The sequence below is a fragment of the Python bivittatus genome, unplaced genomic scaffold, assembly GCF_059951505.1.
Source record: "Python bivittatus isolate LINGU-HERP-01145 unplaced genomic scaffold, Pbiv_v1 ctg000700_np1212, whole genome shotgun sequence".
NCBI lineage: Eukaryota > Metazoa > Chordata > Lepidosauria > Squamata > Pythonidae > Python > Python bivittatus.
The window spans coordinates 50,242,501-50,267,555 of NW_028277098.1; the positions used below are offsets into that span (position 1 = coordinate 50,242,501).

Below are 25,055 nucleotides of genomic sequence, written 5' to 3' on the forward strand. Positions count from 1 at the left end.
AGCCCTCTAGCCGTGAAATGAGATGTGTCTGCCCAGTCTGGGTAGCGTGAGGTACTAGAGCATAATGCTGCGGAACATATCCTGTTGTTTTCTACCCATTTTCTAAATGCCTTATTAAATAAGCACTGCTTTGAACATTGTATGCGTGACCACAATTTGAGTTGCAGCTATAGTTATGCCAATGAGGCAGATACCAACTAGCAGGGTTTTTTTATGATACGACACTTTGAAAGAAATGTGGCAAAAGCAGGATAAGGGGTATTTTTTAGAGCTAGTTTCTTTTGGGAACGGGTAACTGAATAATCATTGCTTGCCTACATGTTACTACTGTATTGTGTATCAGTTTTCCTGTATGATCAACTATTTTAATGCTTAAAATGTCCTCTTTTAACTGTGGCTTTACTAATAAAATATTAATGAAAGTTTATTTAAAAAGTACTGGTGATAATCCATTTTTAGCTGTTTCCCCAGAACTGACTGAATGAATTAAAGTGTGGAAAAGTGAATTTATCCCCCTGATTCTTAAATTAAGATGCAATGTACTAGCATTAGCAAAAAAAAAAAAAAAATCTTAGTGCTTTCTATAATAAAAGTTCCATCAAAATCTGAAGCCATCTAGAAACTTTTTTTTTTTTTATTCAAAGGTAGAATATTTTGGAGGTCTTCATTCTATTTTCACTATTGGTAGTATCATTTCATACAAAGTGAGTTTCTGTTCTCTATCCCACTCTTAGAATTAAAGAGGGCGGGTGGCTTAATAATGTGTGCCAAACTACTCCATTTAAAGCATTTCCAAAGCATGATACTGGAATGCTAGGTTTCACATTCTAGTCCTGTTTGTAAAACCATACCATCAAATCCCCAAGTTAAAGAAACAGGACATTCAAAAAGGTCAATTTCATAGCAAAGAGACAAATAAAACAAAGCTTTTTTGTTATACGATGCCTAAAGCAAGACCTTTATTTCCATTTCAGTTTGAGAGTTTTTGGAAAGATGAACTTTATGTGCAATGATTTCCAATGAATTCAAGTCAATTTGTAATATATTATAAATTTAAATTGAAAGAGGATAAAGTATTTAGCTTGAAAATATGTTCTAGATTCAAGGTTACCATAGTTATAGCAATTGAGAATGTTCACTAAAAAGTTGTTCTTTTGAACTAACATATCCAGTGCTAAAAGAGCAATACATCTAAGAATGCTTACATTACATCTCATGAGCACAGCTACTATTCAGCAAGCCTTGGGGTACATAGAAGGTATTTTTGAAGATGAAGAAAAGTTTAACCACCTAAATGCCAACTGTTCACATACATGTTTGAAAAGGCTGGCTAAAATTTGTGAAAGCCTTTTTTGTGTTCACATGCAAATTAAGATAAGCCCTTTTCTGTGTTTTAAGGTGATTTGTCTCACTTGTTCTAGCAAGGAGAAGCATGATTGTGCTACTCAAGGCAATATATTCAAGAAGCGTCCAACAAATAAAACCATACTTGGACAAGAAACAGCTATGGTAGATATTTGTGAGCAGGAGAATGTGCAGGAAGAGCAGTTGCCACTTCACCACCACCATTCTAGCTGTAGCGTTCAATAACAGCAAGTGGATGCGATGCTTCATGAATAGAAATAACTACTAAATAAATTAAAACATGAATACTTTTCAGTAACATCTAAAGAGACGAATTGAGTGAATCTCTTCACATTCAATGGACACTCAAGAAAAGGCCCTTCTACAGGCCAAATTTTGAACGTATCTTAAGATATGTATTAGCAATATGTTTTGAGAATCACAACATTTATTTACTCTTCTTCATATTGAATAAAGATTAAGTCTGGTTCTTTCCACTTTATAGGGGTGTAAACTTTCACATAGCCTAACAGCTACATTCCATCTGTATAGCTGCTTGGATCCATGCAACCAAAAGATTCTCTCTGGTTTCTTGCTCTGGTAATTAGAAGCTGCCGTGATTCAAGTGGGAATGGCTAACAAATGCCCCTGCCTCCTGTTTGTCCAGTTAACATCAACTTTGGTGGAGTGCAAGTAGGTAAAAACAGGGAGAACTAATTTTCTTCCAATAGTAGAGAATATGTAGCTCAGGAGTTTGCTCTTGGATTCTTGGTGTCCTCAGAGCTTGGTTGTTTTCATTCAGACGTTTCGTTACCTGGCTTGGTAACTTGCTTCACTTAGTGTACTGTAGCTAAGCAACAGGAATCATGCATCTTTTCAGATTTGCCCTCCCTGGTCCCCAAAGAATGTGGGTGTTTTGCAGATAACGGTAACTTATTCTAATATAGAGAGCATTTCTCTCTCTCTAAAGAAGATATATCAGCCATACCCTCAGGCTTTTGTGTTTCATTAAAGAAAAATCAATTACTAGTACAGTAGTTCAGCTAGCAAGGCAAAAACCTGCATGCTTTCAGGTGTGGTTGCTGTCACAAATATGGTCAGGTTTCAGTTCTCATCAGACATTCTAATTAGATGGCTTCCACATCACTTGGATACTTTTTAATCCAAGCCAGCATTGGCAGTGCAAAGTAAATTTTGAAAGTACATCTTGAACCAGATCAGTCACATGGGCTTAATACTGTGTGAACAGATTTGAAGTAGCACCTATATCATTTAGTTATAATGTACATTTTGTCATGCTTCATTCTTCAGGAAGTAGAGTGGGTCTTTACTGCTGATCCATATAATTCTGTACAGACTTCCAAAGAGCACGGATGTTTCCCTCACCAAAACTTGTAGCCCCACATCGCTCAATGAGCTCTATGAAGAAAGTTTCTTCTGTAAAAAGCGGTTTAGTGAAGATCTGCATCAGGTATTGCTTCTCAAACATGCCAGGACTAGTCTGTCCTTTGTCGCCTATTTTCGCATCAAGAAGGATTCCATAGTCTTTCAGGAGCTGAAGATCTTGCCCAACTTGCTCTATCTCCTCTTCTTTGCTTTTCTCACTGTAATATGATAATGGTGGTTTGAAAAAGTTTACTCCTGACTTTGCCATGGCTGCAGCAGTACCTACAATGTCTGTGGTATAAAGGGCCACATGCTGGATACCAGCTCCATCATGCTCCTGTAAGAAAGTGTCCACCTGGTTCCTCTTTTGCTTTGGCAGTGACTCAGCCAGAACAAATTTACAGTCATGCTCAAACAGTGACAAGCCATGATCAATGTACTGCATGGCAGTAAGACGAAGGCCCACCTCTGCCCCTTGAATTCGATAGCCTTCTACAGCATCATCTTGCTGGTGGATGAAGAAGCGCTGGAAACCGAAACAGTTTCTGTACCAGTCCAGCACAGCTTGTGAACTACCTTGGGGACAGGCATACGTGATGTGGTCAAAATGTGTCGTCTCCCTCTCCTTCTGGAATTTCTTGGGGGCAACTTCACAGAAACCAGGCAAGAATGGCCCACAATACTGGGATCGGTCAAGAAGAGTATGGCTGACATTGCCAACAATGGATCTCACTACCGAGAAAGTAACAAAGCCATTTTCATCTGCTTCAGTAGTTGGAGGGATAAGGATCTCACAGCCTTTCTCCAGTAGATTTTGGGAGATGCCAGGGACATCCTCTACCTCAAAGCAAATATTGGAAGCTGTACTAACTCTGTACTGCAGGTTCACATCATACAGAATCCCTTTATGCTTGGAGTAGTCTGAAGGCAAAAATTTTCTCCCTGTTGGCTCCCGCTTTTCATTGACAACAAAAACAGCATCTCCTCTTCGGAAAGCCTGCTGCCTCTTCCACTCCGCTTCCCGTGTAGCAAAGAGCTCAAAGCCAAACTTCTGCACCAGATGATTGGCCAGCTGTTGACCCTGAGGGACATGGAATCCAATGTAATACAACCGCTTCAGAACAGCAGACATTATGAAATTTGAAGGTGGTTAGTTGCAACATATCCTTTTGCTATTAAATCTACAAAATGAGAAGAAAAAGACTGGATCAATATCTTAAGGTGGGGATGGGAGACCAGAATTGGGTAGAACTGGGGCCTGTTTTTCTGTTTTTTGACAAAACCTCCTGCCACTTTTTCAGTACAGTGATATAGTACACTTTTATATATGATAGTATGAGAAATATACATATGATTATGTAACCAAGTGTTTCCTTTTTAAAAATACCTTTTGTCATGGATCCCATCTGAGGAAGAAGCACAAGGCTGAGGAGAGGAACCAACAGCGGGTGCCTGCTTTACTAGAAAGAGGAAGTCCAAACAATGGGAAAGCAAAGATTTTTATAGAAGTTGGGGGCTACAAGGCAGGACATCCTAGGAGCCTGATTTGCTGGCCAGCATGGGGATGCTGGGCAGGTCCTTATCAGTGTACCTGGGGTTCGCTCTATTGTTAGGCAAAAGGAGATGGAATCTGGAGGTCATCAGCTGATAGAGGATGGGAGGTTTCTCTTTGTTGCAATTCCTTTGTTAGGGCTGCCCTTGGGCTGTGCTGCCAGCTGGTGAGGCGGCTTCTATTCTTTGGTTTAGATGGGATTGCAGAAGGCCTTGTCTGGGAGCAGGGAGGGCCAATTTGGTCTGATGGGATTAGGCAAAGACGACAGGGAGGAAAAGGGTGCAACCTCCATTTTGTTTGTTAGATTCATTTTCTCCACTATACTTTCTAGCCATTCTACATTCTAGCCATTCTTACTTCATCTTTGTAAAGCTGAATATATTTACCTCTGTTGGGTCCATTTTATAGATCACAACTGAGGGTTTTTCCATAAGGGGCCTTTGCACCCCTCCAGAATCGGTTCAGAGCTACGGGATCTCATGCTAGGGACATCTTCTACTTTAAAGCAAATATTGGAAGCTGTACTGACTCTTTACTGTAGATTCACTTCATGCAGGATCCCTTTATGCAGCCCAGAGCTACGTGATCTCATGCCATCATCACTTTCTGCGGCTGAGCCAACTGATTTCTTGTTCAGCTGCATACAGTCAGGTCCAGAAATATTGGGACATCAACACAATTCTAACATCTTTGGCTCTATACACCACCACAATGGATTTGGAATGAAACAAACACAATGTGCGTTAACTGCAGACTGTCAGCTTTAATTTGAGGGTATGTACATCCAACTCAGGTGAACGGTGTAGGAATTACAACAGTTTGCATATGTGCCTCCCACTTGTTAAGGGACCAAAAGTAATGGGACAGAATAATAATCATACATCAAACTTTCCCTTTTTAATACTTGGTTGCAAATCCATTGCAGTCAATCACAGCCTGAAGCCTGGAACGCATAGACATCACCAGACGCTGGGTTTCATTCCTGGTGATGCTCTGCCAGGCCTCTACTGCAACTGTCTTCAGTTCCTGCTTGTTCTTGGGGCATTTTCCCTTCAGTTTTGTCTTCAGCAAGTGAAATGCATGCTCAATGGGATTCAGGGCAGGTGATTGACTTGGCCATTGCATAACATTCCACTTCTGTCCCTTCAAAAACTCTTTGGTTGCTTTTGCAGTATGCTTTGGGTCATTGTCCATCTGTACTGTGAAGCGCCATCCAATGAGTTCTGCAGCATTTGGCTGAATGTGAGCAGATAATATTGCCCGAAACACTGCAGAATTCATCCTGCTGCTTTTGTCAGCAGTCACATCATCAATAAATACAAGAGAACCAGTTCCATTGGCAGCCATACATGCCCACGCCATGACACTACCACCACCATGCTTCACTGATGAGGTGGTATGCTTAGGATCATGAGCAGTTCCTTTCCTTCTCCATACTCTTCTCTTCCCATCACTCTGGTACAAGTTGATCTTGGTCTCATCTGTCCATAGGATGTTGTTCCAGAACTGTGAAGGCTTTTTTAGATGTCATTTGGCAAACTCTAATCTGGCCTTCCTGTTTTTGAGGCTCACCAATGGTTTACTTCTTGTGGTGAACCCTCTGTATTCATTCTGGTGAAGTCTTCTTTTGATTGTTGACTTTGACACACATACCCCTACCTCCTGGAGAGTGTTCTTGATCTGGCCAAATGTTGTGAAGGGTGTTTTCTTCACCAGGGAAAGGATTCTTCGGTCATCCACCACGGTTGTTTTCCGTTGTCTCCCAGGTCTTTTGGTGTTGCTGAGCTCACCGGTGCATTCCTTCTTTTGAGAATGTTCCAAACAGTTGTTTTGGGCACACCTAATATTCTTGCTATCTCTCTGATGGGTTTGTTTTGTTTCTTCAGCCTAATGATGGCTTGCTTCACTGATAATGACAGCTCTTTGGATCTCATCTTGAGAGTTGACAGCAACAGATTCCACATGCAAATAGCACACTTGAAATGAACTCTGGGCCTTTTATCTGCACATTGTAATTGGGGTACTGAGGGAATATCACACACCTGGCCATGGAACAGCTGAGAAGCCAATTGTCCCATTACTTTTGGTCCCTTAACAGGTGGGGGGCACATATGCTAACTGTTGTAATTCCTACACTGTTCACCTGAGTTGGATGTACATACCCTCACATTAAAGCTGACAGTCTGCAGTTACGGCACATTGTGTTTGTTTCATTCCAAATCCATTGTGGTGGTGTATAGAGCCAAAGATGTTAAAATTGTGTCGATGTCCCAATATTTCTGGACCTGACTGTATATCTGAAATTGCACCAAAGACAATATTCCTGACTGAAAAGCTGAAGCTGTAGAGCTTGAGGGCCAGCTGGTTGGATTGGAAGTTTCTCACCTCATGTCACCTCCTGACTCTTGGCTCAAGCCAGCCTTGCCCATAGACTGTGGAGTCCTTGGGGTTCTCTGAGCTTGGTTGTTTTCTTGCAGACATTTCGTTACCCGGCATGAAGATGTTATGTAGCCAGGTAACGAAATGTCTGCAAGAAAACAACCAAGCTCAGAGAACCCCAAGGACTCCACAGTTCAACCCTGAGCTACATATATTCACTTCTTGCCCACAGAGGCTGCATAGCAGGACTGAGACACTGGTCTTTCATGGCTGCCTTCACAGCTTTGCAGCTTCCTCTCTTACAGTTACTGAGATTTGCTTCAGATACAACGTGAACCAAAAACTTAGGTTTTAGTGGGGGCTAAATCTGTTGGTCAGCCCTGAGTGTTTCAAAGTTGGTGGCAGGGAAGAGGAACAGCTTCAAGCAGCTTTTGAGGAACTGGGGAGTGACCAGTGTCTGTCCTGTCACAGTAAAATAAAATTGCCATATTCTTATTTTAAATATTTTTATTTGATCTTATTTCTTGATTTTGGTTTGCTTTCTTCAGAGTCACCATTGCTCCAACTATTTGAGGTAAGCATGTTCCAGGCTCACTTACAGTAAGAATACTTACAAACTGCTTCTTTAAAAAAAAGTTTTCTTGGCAGGCATGCTGCCTTTTAGGATGATCAGTAGAGGAGATGAAAAACTGAACAAGTTGCATTTTAATTTTTTTCTGATACCTGCTGTCAGGTTCAGCCCAAAGAATTCCATGAGACAGTACAGGTCTAGTTCGATAGCTTTTATTAGCTTCCAACCACAAGACAGAATCCTGCCAGACTGAATCTAAACTTCTCAAGCCAGCAAGCAAAACCCCGCGAATTCCTTAGGGTGGTGCCAGCCTCATCTTCTTAACCTTCCCACGCTCCTGCTGGGGGCTAAGGCAATGCTTATCTCCCCGAGCGCGGCCTTCATCGAAGCATTCCATCACACTTGCTCCTTTACCTTTAAAAATAAGACGCGTTTTCTCACGAGAACAAGTTGCAAAAGGGGGGGGGGGGTGTCTTTTTTCCCCTGCAGTAAATCGAAGAAACATGCTTTGTCCAAACCATTCCACTCCCAGCTCCCCATTCCCACTCGCAAAATAAGGAATTGTTTTTTTCTACTCTCTCTCTCTCTCTCTCTGGCTACGGCAGCGTAATGTTTCCTCCCTTCTCGCCGCCCCGCGCTCCCGCCGCCTGCTGGTTCCTGCTGCTGCTGCCGGCCGGCAGGTTCCCTCGGTCCCCTCTCTCGCCTCTCACCTGACTTAAGCACCGCATTTCTCCCGTCGCATTATTCTCTCTCCTTCCTCCCGGGAATGAATTTCTGACGGCGGGTGGCAGACCACCAACACCGACTTCGGCATGGCCGTGAGTCTTAAACTACCAGCTCCACAGCATGGACGGAAGCGGATGTTCGAGGACGGGATTGCATTTAAGGGCACTTGCCATGTATCTTGCAAGTCTGGGCAAGCCAGGGTTACCAGGAGTCTTTAACACCCAGCCACCCCCACCATCCCGGTTTCAGATTTCAATTGGAAAAAATGTGAGGTGAGGCATGCGGCTGGTTTCTCTTGGGAGAGGCTGGCTTGTGCTTTTTAAACTTGACAGTTAATTTTAAAAGACAGGTGTATATATTCCTTCCAGTGTTAGACTTCAGACAATGAAGGTAATGACGAACGTCCGAGAACTGCCTGATCTCGACTGCAAAAAGCCCCACAGCCGCTAAATGGCAGCAGAGAGAGATGTTTGGTACTCTTCGGTACTATCTAGGGTCGTTCTCTGCTTTGCAGCTGAGTCCTAGTACTGTAATCTCAGAATATTCTAGTGATAAACTTGCTAGGGCAAGGGAGAGGCAGGGAAACATGAAAATCGGATATGTGGTTGTGCTTCTGAAATGCAGAGGTGAAGGGAAAGTCAGAAATGCTCTTTGTATGCCCAGGACCCACATCCTAGTCCAAAAGTATTGTACTTTAAAGTGTGGGCACCACTTATTTTCAGTGATAAGGAAAATCACTGAATGTGCTTAGGGGCATTAGCATAATTATTTCACAAGTAAATCTATGAGCCTGTTGTTCCTTTAAGTTCGGGTGCCACTGCCTTCTTCCATAAATCACTGGATTCTGAGACTTGGTTGGTGGTAGCATAATTCTGAACTCCTAATCTCCCTTAAGCATTTATTTTTAAACACATTATTGAATCTGTTGTTGCTTAATATAATTCACTCATTATTGCTTTTGACTCTTGATCTTTTTTACTCTTGATACAGCAAATACTTTCTAGATGGTGGGATACAGGCAATGGGTGTGTTGGCTTGCAAGGTAGTCTCCAGATGAGAGATCCTAGCATACCCTAAGTAGAGTGAGCACACTTGGGGAAAAACTGAACTTTGATTATGGTTGTGCCAAAACTGTTCTTTCTAATAGCCAGAAATGCTGCATGTATCACAGGTACAACTAAGGCTTGCAATCTAATTGACACCTTTTCTTTCTCACTAAAATGCATTACAGTTGGTCCTTGTTCAATGCCCACTCATTCAGCGACTGTTCAAAGTTACAACAGTGCTGAATGAGGGGTACTTACAATGGGTCCTCATAGTTGCAGCCATTGCAGTGTCCCTACCATCATGTGATTGCAATTTGGGTCACAATTATGACATTGCAGCATCCTGCAATCATGTGACCACCATTTGCAACCTTCACTGCCGGCTTCCAACAAGCAATGGCAATGGGGAAACCAGCAGGAGGTCGCAAATCCCGATCGTGTGACCACGGGACACTGTGACTGTGCAGGCTTCGCCTAACAACAGCAACTGGCACTGCCAGAACTGCCATTGTAAGTTGGCATGGTCATGTGACATTGTGCCTTACGACTGTGTCACTTAGCAATGAAGCTCCCGGTCCCAGTTACTGTTGATAAGTGAGGACTATCTGTATTTGAAAGCCTCAATTGACTAAAGCCATGCTGGGTTGCAGCAGTCAGTATCTGTGGGCCCCAATCAAATGACTATAAACCAGTACTTCTTGGTGGCTGTATTTGCATGATAACATTCCTCTAGCATCATAAATTAGTGCTTCAACTGTGTTAAAATAATCCAAAATGGCTGACTTTGGGATTTGAACAAATCTCAAACCATACTAAAGAGCTACACATGGAGCATGTAAATGGTGTTGTGCATTCACTAACCAAGTTTGTGATGGAGCATATCATGCAAAGACAACTAATGTTCACTTTATTTAATTTCATTTGTATGTTATTGTTCTTGAGTTGAATAATATCCTAAAAATAAAGTAACTGACTTTCAAGGCCAATTCAGCATATTCCTCTGCACCAACTAGCCATCTTTGGACTGGGATCACATACCACACTAAATCATAAATCATGGTTTACTGACTATAGTGGCTGGGTTCACACAGTGTGCTCTGCCAAAGCAAAACAAATCCTAGAGTGTTTCAGAGAATCTAGGTTTAGTATCAAACAACACTCAGAGCATTCAGAAATGACTTTTCAGTGTAGGAATAGTGCCTAATGAAGAGTCACTTCAATTCACTATGAGAATGGACATCAAATGTGCCAGCATAGATGGCACAAGCAAATATTCAGTATCTGTTTCTCACAGTGGCCAGACTGGATGCTTCTGGAAAATTCTGAAGCATGGTGTGAAGACAAGAAGCCCTGCTGCTGTTGGCCTTAGAAAATGGGGTTTTATTTATTTATTTGACATACTTGTATGCCTATGCAGTTAAAAATGACTCTCAGTGGCTATCATCCATCTATCTATCTATCTATCTATCTATCTATCTATCTATCTATCTAACCAGAAACAAAAATAAAAATGCATCTCTACTACAAGAATAGGAAGTAAATAAAAGATGGCAACAATACCTCAAATCAGGAAAAGTCTCTCCAAATAAACGTGGTCTTTAGGAACTTGTAGAAACCCAGCAAAGAGGGAGCCAGCCTGATCTTCACAGGGAGGCTATTAATTGCACACGTGGGACCTGCCCCCAAAATGTAGCCTGACATACCCATCTCTACAATACTCCATTCTATTTTCCAACCCCAACCCCCCCACCCCGTTAAACAGACAGCCAGTATTTGGAACCACTGAACACATTCTGTCTAAAAGTTTAGTACTTCTGCAAACCTTGGAATTTCCTTTGTGCCTAGGTGATGCTGTTTTGGCTCCATAAGGAACTACACCAATTCTTAATAATTAGAAATAGATGGAATTACATCCTGCAACTGTTTTAGAATTATTCAGTATTGCATCTGCTTCCCAGAATGTTTCAGAAAAGACAAGGACTTGGAGAGCAAAGGATCTTTTCCTGTCCTACAGCCTTCATTTCTCATATACTTTACTTGCACCCTAGTATTTCATCATATCTATCTATCAATCAATCAACCAATCACATTTATATTTAGATGGCCGCCCATCTCACAAAGAGTGACTCTGGGCAGCGTGCAGAATTGTTCTTATACTTGAACCTGGAATAAAATGTCAAATTGACAATTTTCTGCTACAGAAACTGCCTCTTCTGAAACCTGCAGTTTGTAACATCTGCCTCCTTTGCTTCCTAGTGAGGCTGATTAACATGCCTTAGTATATTTCTTCATATATCTGGAAGTTATTAGGAAGTAATTGCTGCTCTGACTGGTGTGGGTCTTCCAGGCTGTGTGGTCGTGTTCTGGAGGTTTTGTTTCCTAACGTTTCGCCAGCACCTGTGACCGGCATCTTCAGAGTGCAGGAGCACAGACAGGAGCAGTTCTGGCGAAACGTTAGGAAACAAAACCTCCAGAACACGGCCACACAGCCCGGAAGACCCACACCAGTCATCGTATGCTGGCTGTGAAAGCCTTCGACAATACGTTAAATTGCTGCTCTCCTTCAAGGCTATAATACTTTCCTACTTTCACTGCCTGGCAGTGCATGGTATTTCTTCAGCTTCTGTATACGATGAGTCTGAGAGAAAAACAAGTACAGCTGGGAGGCTGGCAGTAGTAAGTACAAAGCATAGCGCTATGAATATCTCCAGGGACATTTGTGTGGTTGGCTCTCCTCCAGCTATCTCCTTTCTCTCAACCCCTTCTGGGTGGAGCGTTGTGGAATGAAAATTAACCTATCCCAGGGGTCAGTGCAGAGTTGGGAGGTTAGACACATTAGGAGCGTCCCAGGTTTCTCAGAGGACAGAGCAGAACAACAGCAGGATTCACCAGGAAAAAGGTAGAGTATGACCCTGTTTGGAATTCTGTATGTGGAAGAATTTCAGTTCAGTTTCTGCAGATGATTGAGGGTTTTGGATTGGTTCACTGAGAAAGATTACCACCATGAATATGGCCTATGAGGAAGTAAGCAAAGAGGTAAAAAAGCGCAGTTGTTTCCTAGTCAACATCTCGGCATGTTCCTGAAAGGCACTTGATGTCACATCACTTTCCATTAGACTGACTTCAATGGATAAGAGTGTAAAAGGTTTTGAATCCTGCAGTAGGAAGGCATAATAGTGCTTTGCATCTGTATTTTCTGAACATGGTACTCTGCCCTTCTCCACTATTACCAGGTTGTTTTCTTGAGTGTGGGAAGAGAGAAAAGGGCATGACAGAAGGGAATGGGGACTGCTAAGCCAATGGTGGGTATTGCATGCAGCTTGTATAGTGTCAGGTACGTGGGGTGGGGGGAACACCATAATCAGCTTCTGGGTATGTCAGCACAGCTGCTTCTAATAGGGCTGCAGGGAATGCTCCAGAGCCATCTGGCTGATAGTATTACAAAACTATTGGCAAAGAAAATCATTTAATTTGTCCAAAGTAAAAGGACGAACTCTGGTTCAGCTAAAGAACTTTCTCTTTCTACACTGCCTCTTTTCTGGAATCAAGACAGAGACATCTAAATAAATATTTGTTTTGTTTTGTTTTGTTTTGTTTTGTTTTGTTTTGTTTTGTTTTGTTTTGTTTTGTTTAATTTACACTGCTTGGTTCCACTTCTGGGATTTGTGGTGTATCCTAATTTAATTTTCCCATGAACTCAGGACTACTATTAAGCTAAACATGTGGGACTCAAGTTCCAAATCTATTGCTTAGAGCCCCAGAGTTATTTCCTGGAGTCCTGAGTATCCATTTCAGTTAATATAAATGTAACTTCTAAGTTTAACTGACAAAAGGAACAAAGGAGGGAGCTTGATTCTGACTGAAAGGATACAACAAGTGAAAATGACCAAAATTTGGGAAACGCAGTGCTGTTTTTTGCCAGGCAGGGATGCGCAGATCAGATTTTTGCTTTTCTGCATGTCACTGGGAAATGTATGAAGAAAGTTTATTGTACATTTGTTGCTTTAGAGAAGATTTTTGCTGATCTCATCAGCTACATCCAACCACAATTTTCTTTCCCTTTCCCTTAACCCATGTAATTTTCCTTCATATTTTTTCAATCCTCATTCTTTCTTTTTATATGACCAAACACTTGAGGGTATTTCTCCCCTTTCTATTCCCATTCTTTTAGCACTCACCTAACCTCTCTTTTTCCCTTTCTCCTATAGGTATAGCAGGTATAGTGAATAAAGTATAGTGGTATAAACTAGATATACAGTAGAGTCTCATTTAACCGACCTTCGCTTATCTGACATTGCATCTTATCCGACGCCCCTAAAAAAACACAACAACAATAAATTGGCGACGAGAAAAGTGTGCCGCTTGTTTGCGAGTGTGAGTGTACTCTTTCTTGTTGCTCCTGACGGTGCGGTGCCACAACTCAAAAATCGATTGCAACAGGCACAGCGGATCGGGTTTTTTTTTTTTTTTACCGCACTCAATTGTTACTGTGTATTATCCGACATTTTCGCTTATCTGACGTTCTGCCGGCCCATTTATGTCGGATAAGCGAGACTCTACTGTAGCTATATTTCCTTTTCTTTTATATTATCTCATGTCTTTAATTTCTTTGGCATACTGTTTCTTATTCCTTTTCTGCACTGTGCCCAAAAAGGAATAACTAGCATGATCAGTTTTTTTATGTAGTGTGTACTAGGGTTTTGCAAAACATTCAGTGCCTGAACAGTTTCATGCACAGAACAGCTGGTTTTAGGTGACTGTGAAGTGATAGAAGCTATAGTAGATGAGGTAGAAGACTTGTCTGGAATCTTTCTCTCAAACATCTAGGCTGCAACCCTCAACATATTACAAGGCTTAATTCCACTGGATAATGGAATAGCATTGCTTATTTTCTGTGGTGCAAAATATGATATGGAGAGTGATCTTCTGGGAAAGATCCTTAATTCCGCTCTCTTTTCTTGTAGGCTGAAGGGAGGTAGTCGGGATGGGCTACTTGCCCCCAACCACAAAAGCTTTGCTGCTGGGACTGGTGATTGCTACTACAGTGGCAGAAGGCCTTGTGGTTGAGAACCAAACCAGAATATGCCAACCAGCCCCACTCTGGAAGATAAATGGCACAGACCCAATGGCTGGGATGGAAGGCCAGGTGACAGTGGTGGCCCTTTTGAAGGCTAGCTGACAGTTCTGTCTCAAGCAAGCAGCCAGGTGAGTTCAGCCCATAGAGAAGATTGCTTCCTTCGAATGCTATAAAGTGTCTAAAGATAAATCACATCTTTGGCATTGAGGTTTCGGCAGAAAATACTGAACTGAATGGAGCATTAATTAAACTGTAGAAAGGACTGATTTTCATAAATTCCTGTTCAGCAAGATATAAAATGAACCCTTGGCTGTAATATGCAAGATGTGATATACAAAGAGGAATGGCTATAGTATAACCCATGAACTACAGTACTGCACAATATGTATTCAGGCATCTCTAAAAACATACAGCTGTAATCACTTTAACAGGCCATTTAATGAGACAATAAAATAAAGTGGTGTATCTTGCTCTACAGGATTTTACCCAAATTATATAAAGCAGTCTTCTCCCTCCTAGTGCCCCCAGATGTCTTGGACTCCAACTCTCATAATCCCTAACCAGCGATGAGAGTTGCAGTCCAACATGTCTGAATTGCCACCATCAGCAATGGGTGGGGGCTGGGAGTTACATCTTCGCATGTCCTTTCCTAAATGTTACTTATTGCTCTTTTCACAACCAGCCTTGGCAGCTTGCGAGAGAAATTGTCTGGTGCTGGCGTGGCCAATGTCAGTTTCATGATTGTGAATGAAAAGACCCCTTCCTCCAGGGCAATGTATTGGGAGCTCAAACGGCACGCTCCCGAAGGCATCCCAGTTTACCAGCAACAAATCCTGGAACCCGATGTCTGGCAAATTCTAAAGGGCTACAAGGATGATTTTCTGATATATGACAGGTTGGTACATGAGACAGGGAAAAATCCATTCAAGTGAATTTGCAAGGATATAACATGACTATAAAATCTCTTGGATTCCATGTTGGGGCTGAAAGGGATTGACTAAATCTAAACTTAAAAGTCCCAATTCTATCGATAGAGTGCATAGAGGCCAGAAGGCAAGAGGCATGTTCCTTGTCCATTAGACTTTTCTTCCCATTCTATTGTTGATAAAAATGCCAGGCCGGTCAAGTTATGTTCATTTCTGCTCATGCACGGATGGACCCTAGAGTGTTCTGAAATAAACTTCTTACACTTTTCTTCCATGGCATCTGGGCTCTGCAGGTGCAGGAAGCTAACTTTCCATATCCAGTTGCCATACAGTTTTCTGCACTTACCATATGTCGAGGCTGCTGTGCGCTACACACACCACAAAGACTACTGTGGCAATTGTTCCTGGTATTATCTGGACAGCAGCCAGGAGGTAAGAGTTTAAGTCATCTCTCCCTCTTCAGCCCTCCCATTTCAGTAACTTATTTCTTATTTGTTCAGCTTAATTTTCTGATACTTAAGAATTCTCCAAGATTGCTGATTGCACATTTCTTACAGTGGGGATGAGACAATAAAAGAGGAGATGTATTCCATATTTTCCTTTGCAGTATACAAGAAGAAGCAAAACTGGAGTGTTTCAAAGCATCTTTAACTGTAATTGGAGGGACAGAGCTGAAGGATCTGAAAGAATAACCTCAGAATCAGGCACACATGAAGGGTGCAGATTTAATTATTTAAATCCAGGTCTGCCTCTGTTACATATTGGCTGAATTCACACATTGTGTTAAGCTATACTTTACTTAACCATTAGTGGCGAACAAACAGCAGTTGACTTGATTTGCACAACATGCTATGCCAATATCCATTATGGCTGAATAGGAGCTATGAATCAGGTCAAAGAGTAAGTAATGATGGCAAGGCTAAAGGGACATGTCAACCTGCAATTTACCTCTCTACCCCTGATCTTTTTCAGTCTGTCTAATATTGGAAGTGAATGTAACTAAAAAAAAATGTTTTTGGGAGAGGGGAATCTATTAAGTAGTTGCTATCAAATGCAAGGATATTTTTGTACTCATTGTCCATGATTTTAAAAAAATGCCCTTCCTTCCTGTTTTATATATGGTGGAACCATACTTGCATCTAATGCCATAATGGCTGAACTCACTTGTGCCACACCAAAATGTGGTTTCTTTGTGTCTTAGCTTGCTATGGAAATCCAGCCAACTAAAGCCTATCTACGAAGCAGAGAAAACACAGTTGAACAAAATGTTTGAATCTATTTTAGTGTAAAACTGTATTCTCATCACCTAGTGACAAGAATCTTACTTTTGAAAACCGCTCTCTTAAAACTTGAAACGTTGCCTTGAGAGAGTCAGCAGAAGAACCATTTGTATTTGCTAGATGACTAGCAACCCATTCTGCAAAGCTAGTTCACTCTGGCAGTTTGCACATTTATTCAACAGATCAGCTGAATGTAAATTCACAGCAAGTGGATCGCTTCAGGCTAATGTATAGGCATTCTCCTTCACCCTTGAAATGTTCCATCTGTCTTCATCCTAAATCCATCTTATAATATATCAGAACTCATTGCTATTTCACAGGTGAATAATACAGCAGGAACTCCCACGATGACGACTTTGGCTCCCAGAGTATTGAAAGGCCAGCCTGAAAAGAAGACCAAGAGGCACTTCAGACACATAGTCCAGAACCATTCCCATCATGGGGGAATTACCACAGCCCAGCCTACCCTTCATTCTCAAAAACATTCAGAGAACCACCAAACAAGGGAATCTCACTAAATGTCTACAGTATGGAAATAAATTCTCAACTGTTAGGAACCCCAAAATCTTACACCAAAAAACTAAGCAAGCACTATAAGAAATAGTTAAGGAGTAAACTTACACATCTCAGAAAGGAATGGTTCCATGTTTAGGCAGAGTAAGAGAACAGAATATGCCAAATATTCTTAGAGGGGCAGACATCATATTAAACGATAATACAGTATGTTTTGTTTCATTGTGACTTAGCATGTTGTATATGCCAGCGATGAACTTGGACTTGAGTGGTGTAGTGTAATGTAAGGGCTGAGCCCATAGGTTGAAAGGCTAGAGGTTTCAGACCTTGTCTCTCAGAAGACCACTTCTTGGGAGTGCAGGTCGGTATTTCTCACTGCTACCACTTATCTTCTAGGGCGGTGTTTCTCAACCTCAGCAACTTTAAGATGTGTGGACTTCAGCTCCCAGAATTTCCCAACCAGCACTGGCTGAGGAATTCTGGGAGTTTGAAGTCCAAGTATTTTAAAGTTGTTGAGGTTGAAAAACCCTGTTTTAGGGAATGTCTCATCTCCTGACTTCCCACCTAGCCACAGTGTGTGTGAGAGAGAATCCTCCCTTGCATGCTTTCTAGCAAATGAAAGGAAAGATAAAATGATGTAAAGGAAACACATTTGATAGCACCGCCTCCTGGCCCTATGCTTTTGACAAGTCACTAGGAAAACCAGCGCCTCTTCCCCTTTCTTTTGGTGAGGAAGTAGATCAGCCACACAAAGTATAAATAGAATCTTTTTTTAAAGGAAAATGTAAAAATTTCCTTTTTAACCTTAAATAGGCACATGCAAAACATGCAGTGGTAGAGGAGATAAAAATATAGAGCTGCTAAAATTGCAGAGTCTCAAAAGGAAATTCTAAGAAAAATATATAGGAAAATATAAAGTTCTGACTGACCACAAGATGATAAACATGTTACTAGTATAGAAGCAGATTTGATGTAAAGGGATGCTAATTTGCATGAAACAAAATTTTACACAATATTCCTAGCTCAAGTTCTTACCTAATTCTTTAGGATATCTTGAATCCTGAAGCTAAAGTCCCCTTTCTTGCTTTCATGGATGTTTCCAACTCCTTGTAGAATTGTTCTCTCCCTGCAACTCTTAGCAGTGCTCCCTTGTTAACCAAAAGGACCCAAGTCATATCCTAGCAAAGAAGAACATTGTAGGAGGAGACCCATGCTAGTCTAGAGTGGCAAAGAATCAGAAAGATGGCATCTAATGAGATGAGCTGCAGCTCCTGAAAGCTGATGACTTTTAATACATTTTGTTAGAAAAGGTGCCACCGGACTCCTTCTGATTTTTTTTTTTTTTTTTTTTTTTAGCAAAGAAGGAGGGCTTGAGGAAATTTGATGATTCTCGGGTCCATGCCTGAGAGAAGATGCTACTTTGAATTTCTGTGTTGGTAGCTTGCCTCTGGCCTGAGGGGCTATTCGGCCGACTGCAAGAGTGAACGTAGGGGGTTAGTGCTTACCTGCCCATGTTTTTTAGAGCCATCAGATGCCTCTCTTAGCAATTGCCTATTTCCAGATGCACTTAGTCTTCTGCTGCTGGGAAGTCAGTTTTGATCCCCTGCCTTTACATTTCCTGCTTTTCTGCACTCAATGAAGCATGTAGTGTAACCTCAATATTGCAGTCACTGCAGTCTGAAACTGTTCAGAAAAGTAGTTAACCAAAATGGAAAGATGGGATGTGGATCAGAACCACGATTTGAGGAAGGGTGACAGACTAAGTGAGGGGAATGGAAATAGAGGGAGCTGATTGGGTCTGGCGCCCTTAATTTAGCACACTGATATCCATGGACCTGAACGGCTAATTTGAGGATTGTGGTTTTTGCGGTACTTCTGGAAGGAAAAGGTTTGCTAGAATGGAGAGAATAAAATGGAATTAACTGGGTTTACAGAAATGTTACTTGCTTCTATGTATATCTCACTGTATGTAATCAGACACGATTTGGGGGTGAAGCTTCAATAAGTGGCAGCACATTATGAGATGAGCTGCTGGAGAAAGTTTATTCTTGACATAATATTGGCAAAAGTAATTAAAATGAATACATCATGTACTGAGTACAGATAATACTGTATTCTGATGGAAATAAACCATTTGAAATTGCATTTGAAGTCTTCATTTGCACTATCTTCATGGATCAGAAGCGTTACAAATTAAAGCAAAGCCTTTTATTTAAAACACATACTGTACACACGCAAATATGACCAAATTAATTTTTGCTTAGGATACCAAATTTAAAAACTATCCCTGGCCAGGAGCTCCTATCCAAATCTTCTGATATTCTTCCACTTTAGATCTTTTGCACTCTATGTCTTGTTTGCCTTTACAGCAAGCTCCACGAAGACCCTGAATTATCTGAATGTAGTTAACATGGTTGTAAAATATTTGCTAAAGCTTATCCTTTAACTGACCTCTCCTTTTCCCTATGCTCTTTAGATTCATGCCCCTCCTGGCTTGTGAAAGCAGCCCAGGGGGTGGTGTGTGAGGGGGTTCTAGTGATGGTTAATGAATCTTTTGCCCCCTCCTCAAGAGACCATCGCTAGACCCCACTATTCTGGACAATTTTCATCCAGTATCTAACCTCCCCTTTTGGGGGAAGGTGATTGAGAAGGTGGTTGTGCAACAGCTTCAGCGGACCTTGGATGAAGCGTATTATCTGGATCCCTTTCAGTCAGGATTCAGGCCTGGGTATGGGATGAAAACAGCATTGGTCGCGCTTTTGGGTGATCTCTGGCGAGGGCGGGATGGGGGTTGTGCATCCATCCTTGCCCTATTTGACCTCTCAGCGGCTTTCAATACCATCAACCATGGTATCCTTCTGGATCGGCTCCGAGGATTGGGGGTGGGCAGCACTGTGTTGTGCTGGTTCACCTCCTTCCTCCAGGGCCAATTCCAGTCGGTGGTGGTTGGGGAGGAGAGGTCCCGCCCTCAGCCCCTGTTATGTGGGGTGCCACAGGGTTTGGTGCTCTCCCCCCTCCTATTTAACATGTACATGAAGCCACTGGGTAAGCTCATCCGTCACCATGGGGTGAGGTATCATGAGTATGCTGATGATATCCAATTATACATTTCTGCCCCTGGTGAATTAAGCGATGCTGTGAATCCTGGTGCCTGGAGGCTGTGAGGGTCTGGATGGGGAACAACAGGCTTCAACTGAACCCTGGCAAGACTGAGTGGCTGTGGGTTCTGGGGCCTTCTGGTGCTAGAGTTATGCCATCTTTGGTACTGAATAGAGTTGCACTGCCCTAGACAGACCCTGTGCACAATCTGAGGGTCCTCCTGGACTCAAGACTCCTGCTCGAAGAGCAGGTGGCAGTCATTGCTAGGAGGGCCTTTGCACAGCTTTGTATTGTGCACCAGTTGCACCCATTCCTAGATCAGAGGGACTTAATCACTGTCACTGATGCCCTGGTCACCTCCCGTTTGGATTTCTGTAATGCGCTCTACAGGAGGCTGCCCTTGAAGAGTATCCGGAAGCTTCAACTGGTGCAAAATGCAGCGGCGCAGGCAGTTATGTGTGCCCCTAGGGTGGTACACGTTACATCTCTGCTTTGCAAGCTGCACTGGTTGCCAGTTTGCTTCCAGGTCCAATTCAAGGTGCTGGTTTTGACCTTTAAAGCCCTTCATGGCATGGGGCCGGGTTACCTGAGGGACCGCCTCTCCCTGATTACATCTGCCCATCCCATCAGATCTGGCAGAGAAGGCATGCTGCAGATCCCGTCTGCTAGAGAATTACATTTGGCAGGGCTCAGGAGGCGGGTCTTCTCTGCTGTGGCCTCCCTTGTGGAATCTTCTCCCCCGGAAGTGAGATTAGTTCCAATCCTCTTAAAATTCCGTAAGTCCCTCAGGACCTGGGTATGTGATCAGGCCTGGGGTTCCTCCCCAGGGGACCGGGGAGATTTTACCATGGCTCCCTTATTAATTTTATCCCCTCCTGTTTTGTGTGTGTTTGCTGTTTTTTATATGTCACTGTTTTTATGTGTTTATTTTTTAAATTGTTATACCCTACCCAGAGTCACCTTGTGTGAGATGGGCGGCTATATAAATATGATAAATAAATAGATAGATAAATAACAGCAATTCATTCAGAAGAAACTGCCGCTTAGTTTTTGTTTTTTACTATATTTATCCGCTTCCTAAGCATAAGGTGACATGCATATTCTTTCTCCTCTGGTTTATTTTCACAAAAATCCTATGAGATTGGCTAGACTGAGTAATTGCCCCAAGATTAGGTGGTTTCATGACTGAATGGAGTTTTGAACCAGAGTTTTTCCAGTTATAATCCAGCACGATCAACTGCAGAGGCATCTACATGGGGTCAAAATAGTCAAGATGACAACTGCAACTGCACGACTGAAGCCCCACACTTCTTTTACTTGGGCTGCAGTTGCATGTAAAAAAAAAAAAAAAGCTGGGGCTTCAATCGTCTCAGCCACCTTCTTGCTGTTTTTGATCCCCCCCCCCATCCTCAGCAGACACACTGGCAAACCCAGTTATCTTGGATTTCAATACCTTGTTTTTTAGCTCCACACTTCTTGTTGCAGCACAGTCTAGTTAACATTCCAAGATCCAATGGCAATGGGTGTTTGGGCTGCCTGGATCAAGGGATATTCCATCTCTGACCTTGGAGGGGTTGCACTTTCCTATTCAAGGGTGGTATGCAATTTGGGGGAGTTCCTGGACTCACAGCTCCTGCTCAATGAGTAGGTGGTGGCTGTGGCCAGGAAGGCTTTTGTACAACTTCATCTGATGTGCCAATTGCACCCTTTCCTAGACTGGGGAGCTCTTCCCTCATGGCAGGTCACCCTGGTCACCTCATGGCTTGACTACTGCAATGCACTCTACATGGTGCTGCCCATGAAGACCACCCAGAAACTTTATCCAGAATGCACTGGTGCGGGCAGTGATGGGCATGCCTCAGTATGCCTACATAACACCTCGGCTTCACAAGCTATACCAGTTGCCAGTTTGCTTTGGGGTCCGAATCAAGGTGCTGGTTGCTACCTATAAAGCCCTTCATGGCATAGGGCCTGGTTACTGGAGGGACCACTTGTCCCCCATAATATCTGCCTGGCTGATCCAATCTGGCAGAATTGGTATGCCTTGGGTTACTTTGATTAAACAATGCCATCCATCAGGACCCTGGAAGTGTGCCTTCTCTGTAGCAGCACCTGCTCTCGGGAATGAGGTTCCCTCTGATATTTGCACAGCCCCCACCCTATTGCTATTTTGAAGGGCTCTGAAGATCTGGCTCTTCACCCAGCCCTTTGGCAAGGGTGACTGAATCCCACTTTAGATTGTGTGCACTGTTTTCTTTGTTCCCATCCAGTTTTGTAATTTGTACCATCTTTACTGTTCATTTTTGTTTTTTGTTGCGTTTAATGTTTCAACAATCCATAAACTACCCAGAGTTGCTGGGAATCAGTTGGCATATAAATTTAATAAATTATTATTATTATGGTTTATGCTTATTTTCTTTTTATTGTAGATTAAAGCAATTTACAGGTAGTCCTCAAGGTTACAACCATTTGTTCAGTGACAGTTCAAAGTTATGATGGTGCTGAACAAGGGGAATTTATGACAGGTCCTTGGAGTTCTGGACATTGCAGCATCCCCATAGTCCCATGTTGCAGCAAGCCATGGTCATGTGATTGTGATTTCCGACATTCTCTGCCAGCTTCCCACAAGCAGTCAATGGGGAAGCTGGCAGGAAGTTGGAAGTCATGAGGCCCTTGTTTAATGCTGTCAACCAGGACTGCTGGAATTGCTGTCACTAAGCAACGCAGGCAAGCCTCTCCCCCAATGTCAGCACGGCAGAGATGTCAATAAAGTTGCAACCTTGACACAGGTATGGGAGGAGACAAGGGTTTGGGGGTTCTCCAGCTAAGGCATTTTTCCTTCAGAAGGACTGGATGGTCCAAAAGAGAGGAAAAGAAGTATAGAGGCCCAGCAAGACAAAGCACAATGTAAAAAAGGTGCAAGGGCTCTACATGCTGACATTTAACAGAAAAAGAAGAAGAAATCTCAGAGAGAGGGGACTTAAGAAACACTGGTGCCTACTAGCAATAGTATAGAGAATAGTACATAAGTAATAGTAATAAAGTATGGTATTTTGAATAGCAATAGTATAAGTATTCATAGTATAAGAGTATACTATAAAGATTGCCATAGTAATAGTAATTGAATAGTAATAGTATAGAGTTACAGTAATAGTAATTATCATAGTAATAGTACAGAGATAGCAACAGAACAGAATAGCTGCTTTGAAGCTTTTTGAAGCCAAGACACTGTCATAGCTCCTCTGTGGAGTGCAGTTAAATCCAGTGTCAACTATGAGAAACTGGAGAGAGTTCAAGCTGGCTTCCTAAGAAAATTATTTCAGGTAGCAGAATGGGTGCCTAACACTGCTGTAGATTTGGAGGCAGGATTTATAACAAGGGCCAGGCTATACACACTTAGATACTGGGTGACAGCCAAGATTGTCACTCAGAGCTCAGTTGGGGTACAGCAAATTTAATTTTAAACTAGCATTATATCTGGCCCAACTTACAAATAACAAATGTGGGGAAGAGTGCTTTGTACTGTTGTAGTTGAATATCTTACCGTCAACAATGTCAGAGGGTTAATACCCCAAAATCACCTATGCTGAAAGGCTTTGTCCCTACAGAGATGGGAGCCCTGAATCACAGGATTGTATCCTACTGTACCACAATTTTTACAGAGACACCTCTAATACTAACACCTCTTCTTAGCCCATTTCCAGGCCAAACAGAAGAATTCTACATGCAACTTCTACCAGATAAGGATCCCAAGATAAACTGTTGCAAAGTTTATATTTGTAGCCTGTAGAATTTACACACTGTTGACAGGAAAGTACAGTAAGCTATGCATGACTACAAGCCTTTTTATTATGTGTGCTACATTGCAATTTGTACTGCTGTATATACTATTTTTTTTCTAATGAAGTCTGGGTCAGTGACCCGCAATAAAATGGGATTGACTGACTGACTGGCATAAATCAAACATGTGAAAAAATCATGCATTTTTAAGTAAACATATACATTCATTTATTTGGTTAATTTATATACTGCAAACATTCCTAGCATAGTTGGCCCACAGGATTTAACCATGACGCCAATAAATAAGGATCTACATACATAAACCTAGGAACCTTGACTGGAAGAGAGATGTATTGGTGCAGTGGTTAAGGCACTGGACTAGAAACCAGAAAAATGTGAGTTCTAGTCCTGCCTTAGGCATGATGCCACTTGGCAAACCACTTCTGAAATCTTGCCATGAAAACTGGAGGGGCTAGTCCAGGTGGTCACCAGGAGTCAACAATGACTCAAAGACATATGTGTGTGTAAATATAAAATATTCAGTGATTTAAAAAAATCAGTGGTATGTTTGCTACAAGAAATATTTGTAAAATTTATCATCTGCTATGAAAATTAGAGCATTAATCTGTGGTTTTATATGTTGTTGTTGTTTAGTCATTAAGTCGTGTCCGACTCTTCGTGACCCCATGAACCATATTGCTCCAGGCCTTCCTGTCCTTCACTGGCTCCCTGAGTTTGCTCAGTTTCATGCTCATTGCTTCAGTGATGCTATCTAACCATCTCATCCTCTGCCATCCTCTTCTCCTTTTGCCTTCAATCTTTCCCAGCATCAGGGTCTTCTCCAAAGAGATCTCTCTTCGCATTAGGTGACCAAAGTATCTGAGCTTGAGCTTCATTATCGATCCTTCCAATGAGCAATCAGGGTTGATTTCCTTTAAGATTGACTGGTTTGACCTCCTAGCAGTCCAGGGGACTCTCAAGAGTCTTCTCCAGCACCACAGTTCAAAGGCATCAATTCTTCGGCGCTCAGCCTTCTTTATGGTCCAGCTCTCACAGCCATACATTACTACTGGAAAAACCATAGCTTTGACTATGCGGATCTTTGTCGGCAAGGTGACATCTCTGCTTTTTAATATGCTATCTAGGCTTGCCATAGCTTTCCTCCCAAGGAGCAAGCGTCTTTTAATTTCATGGCTGCAGTCTCCGTCTGCAGTGATCTTGGAGCACAAATAAATGAAGTCTGTTACTGCTTCCATTTCTACCCCTTCTATTTGCCAGGAATTGATGGGTCCAGATGCCATGATCTTAGTTTTTTTAATGTTGAGTTTCAAGCCAGCTTTTGCACTCTCCTCTTTCACCCTCATCAAGAGGCTCTT

The 25,055-nt window shown here is 42.2% G+C and overlaps 3 protein-coding genes across 6 annotated transcripts in view; 2 read left to right on the plus strand and 1 right to left on the minus strand.

The window, feature by feature from the left end:
* The window catches only part of MUTYH (mutY DNA glycosylase), a 13,044-nt gene extending 12,441 nt beyond the window's left edge, over positions 1-603 (plus strand). For all 4 annotated transcript variants that reach the window (XM_007420209.4, XM_025163983.2, XM_007420210.4 and 1 more), the window contains exon 16: positions 1-603. This exon is cut by the window's left edge and continues 252 nt beyond it. The gene's annotated coding sequence lies outside the window, so the exon portion shown is untranslated.
* A 347-nt stretch (positions 604-950) lies between these two features.
* On the minus strand, positions 951-8,141 carry HPDL (4-hydroxyphenylpyruvate dioxygenase like). The gene is made up of 2 exons (XM_007420207.4): positions 7,943-8,141; positions 951-3,911 (listed from the first exon to the last, which is right to left on the minus strand). The coding sequence occupies exon 2, from the start codon at positions 3,860-3,862 to the stop codon at positions 2,672-2,674; it is 1,191 nt and encodes a 396-aa protein (XP_007420269.2). The 5' UTR covers positions 3,863-3,911; positions 7,943-8,141; the 3' UTR covers positions 951-2,671.
* A 3,674-nt stretch (positions 8,142-11,815) lies between these two features.
* Positions 11,816-18,152, plus strand: LOC103061551 (selenoprotein Pb-like). Its single transcript, XM_025163959.2, has 5 exons — positions 11,816-11,903; positions 13,969-14,209; positions 14,764-14,976; positions 15,301-15,439; positions 16,608-18,152. Exons 2-5 carry the CDS (start codon positions 13,989-13,991, stop codon positions 16,803-16,805), a joined length of 771 nt encoding a protein of 256 aa, XP_025019727.1. The 5' UTR covers positions 11,816-11,903; positions 13,969-13,988; the 3' UTR covers positions 16,806-18,152.
* The last annotated feature ends 6,903 nt before the right edge of the window (positions 18,153-25,055 follow it).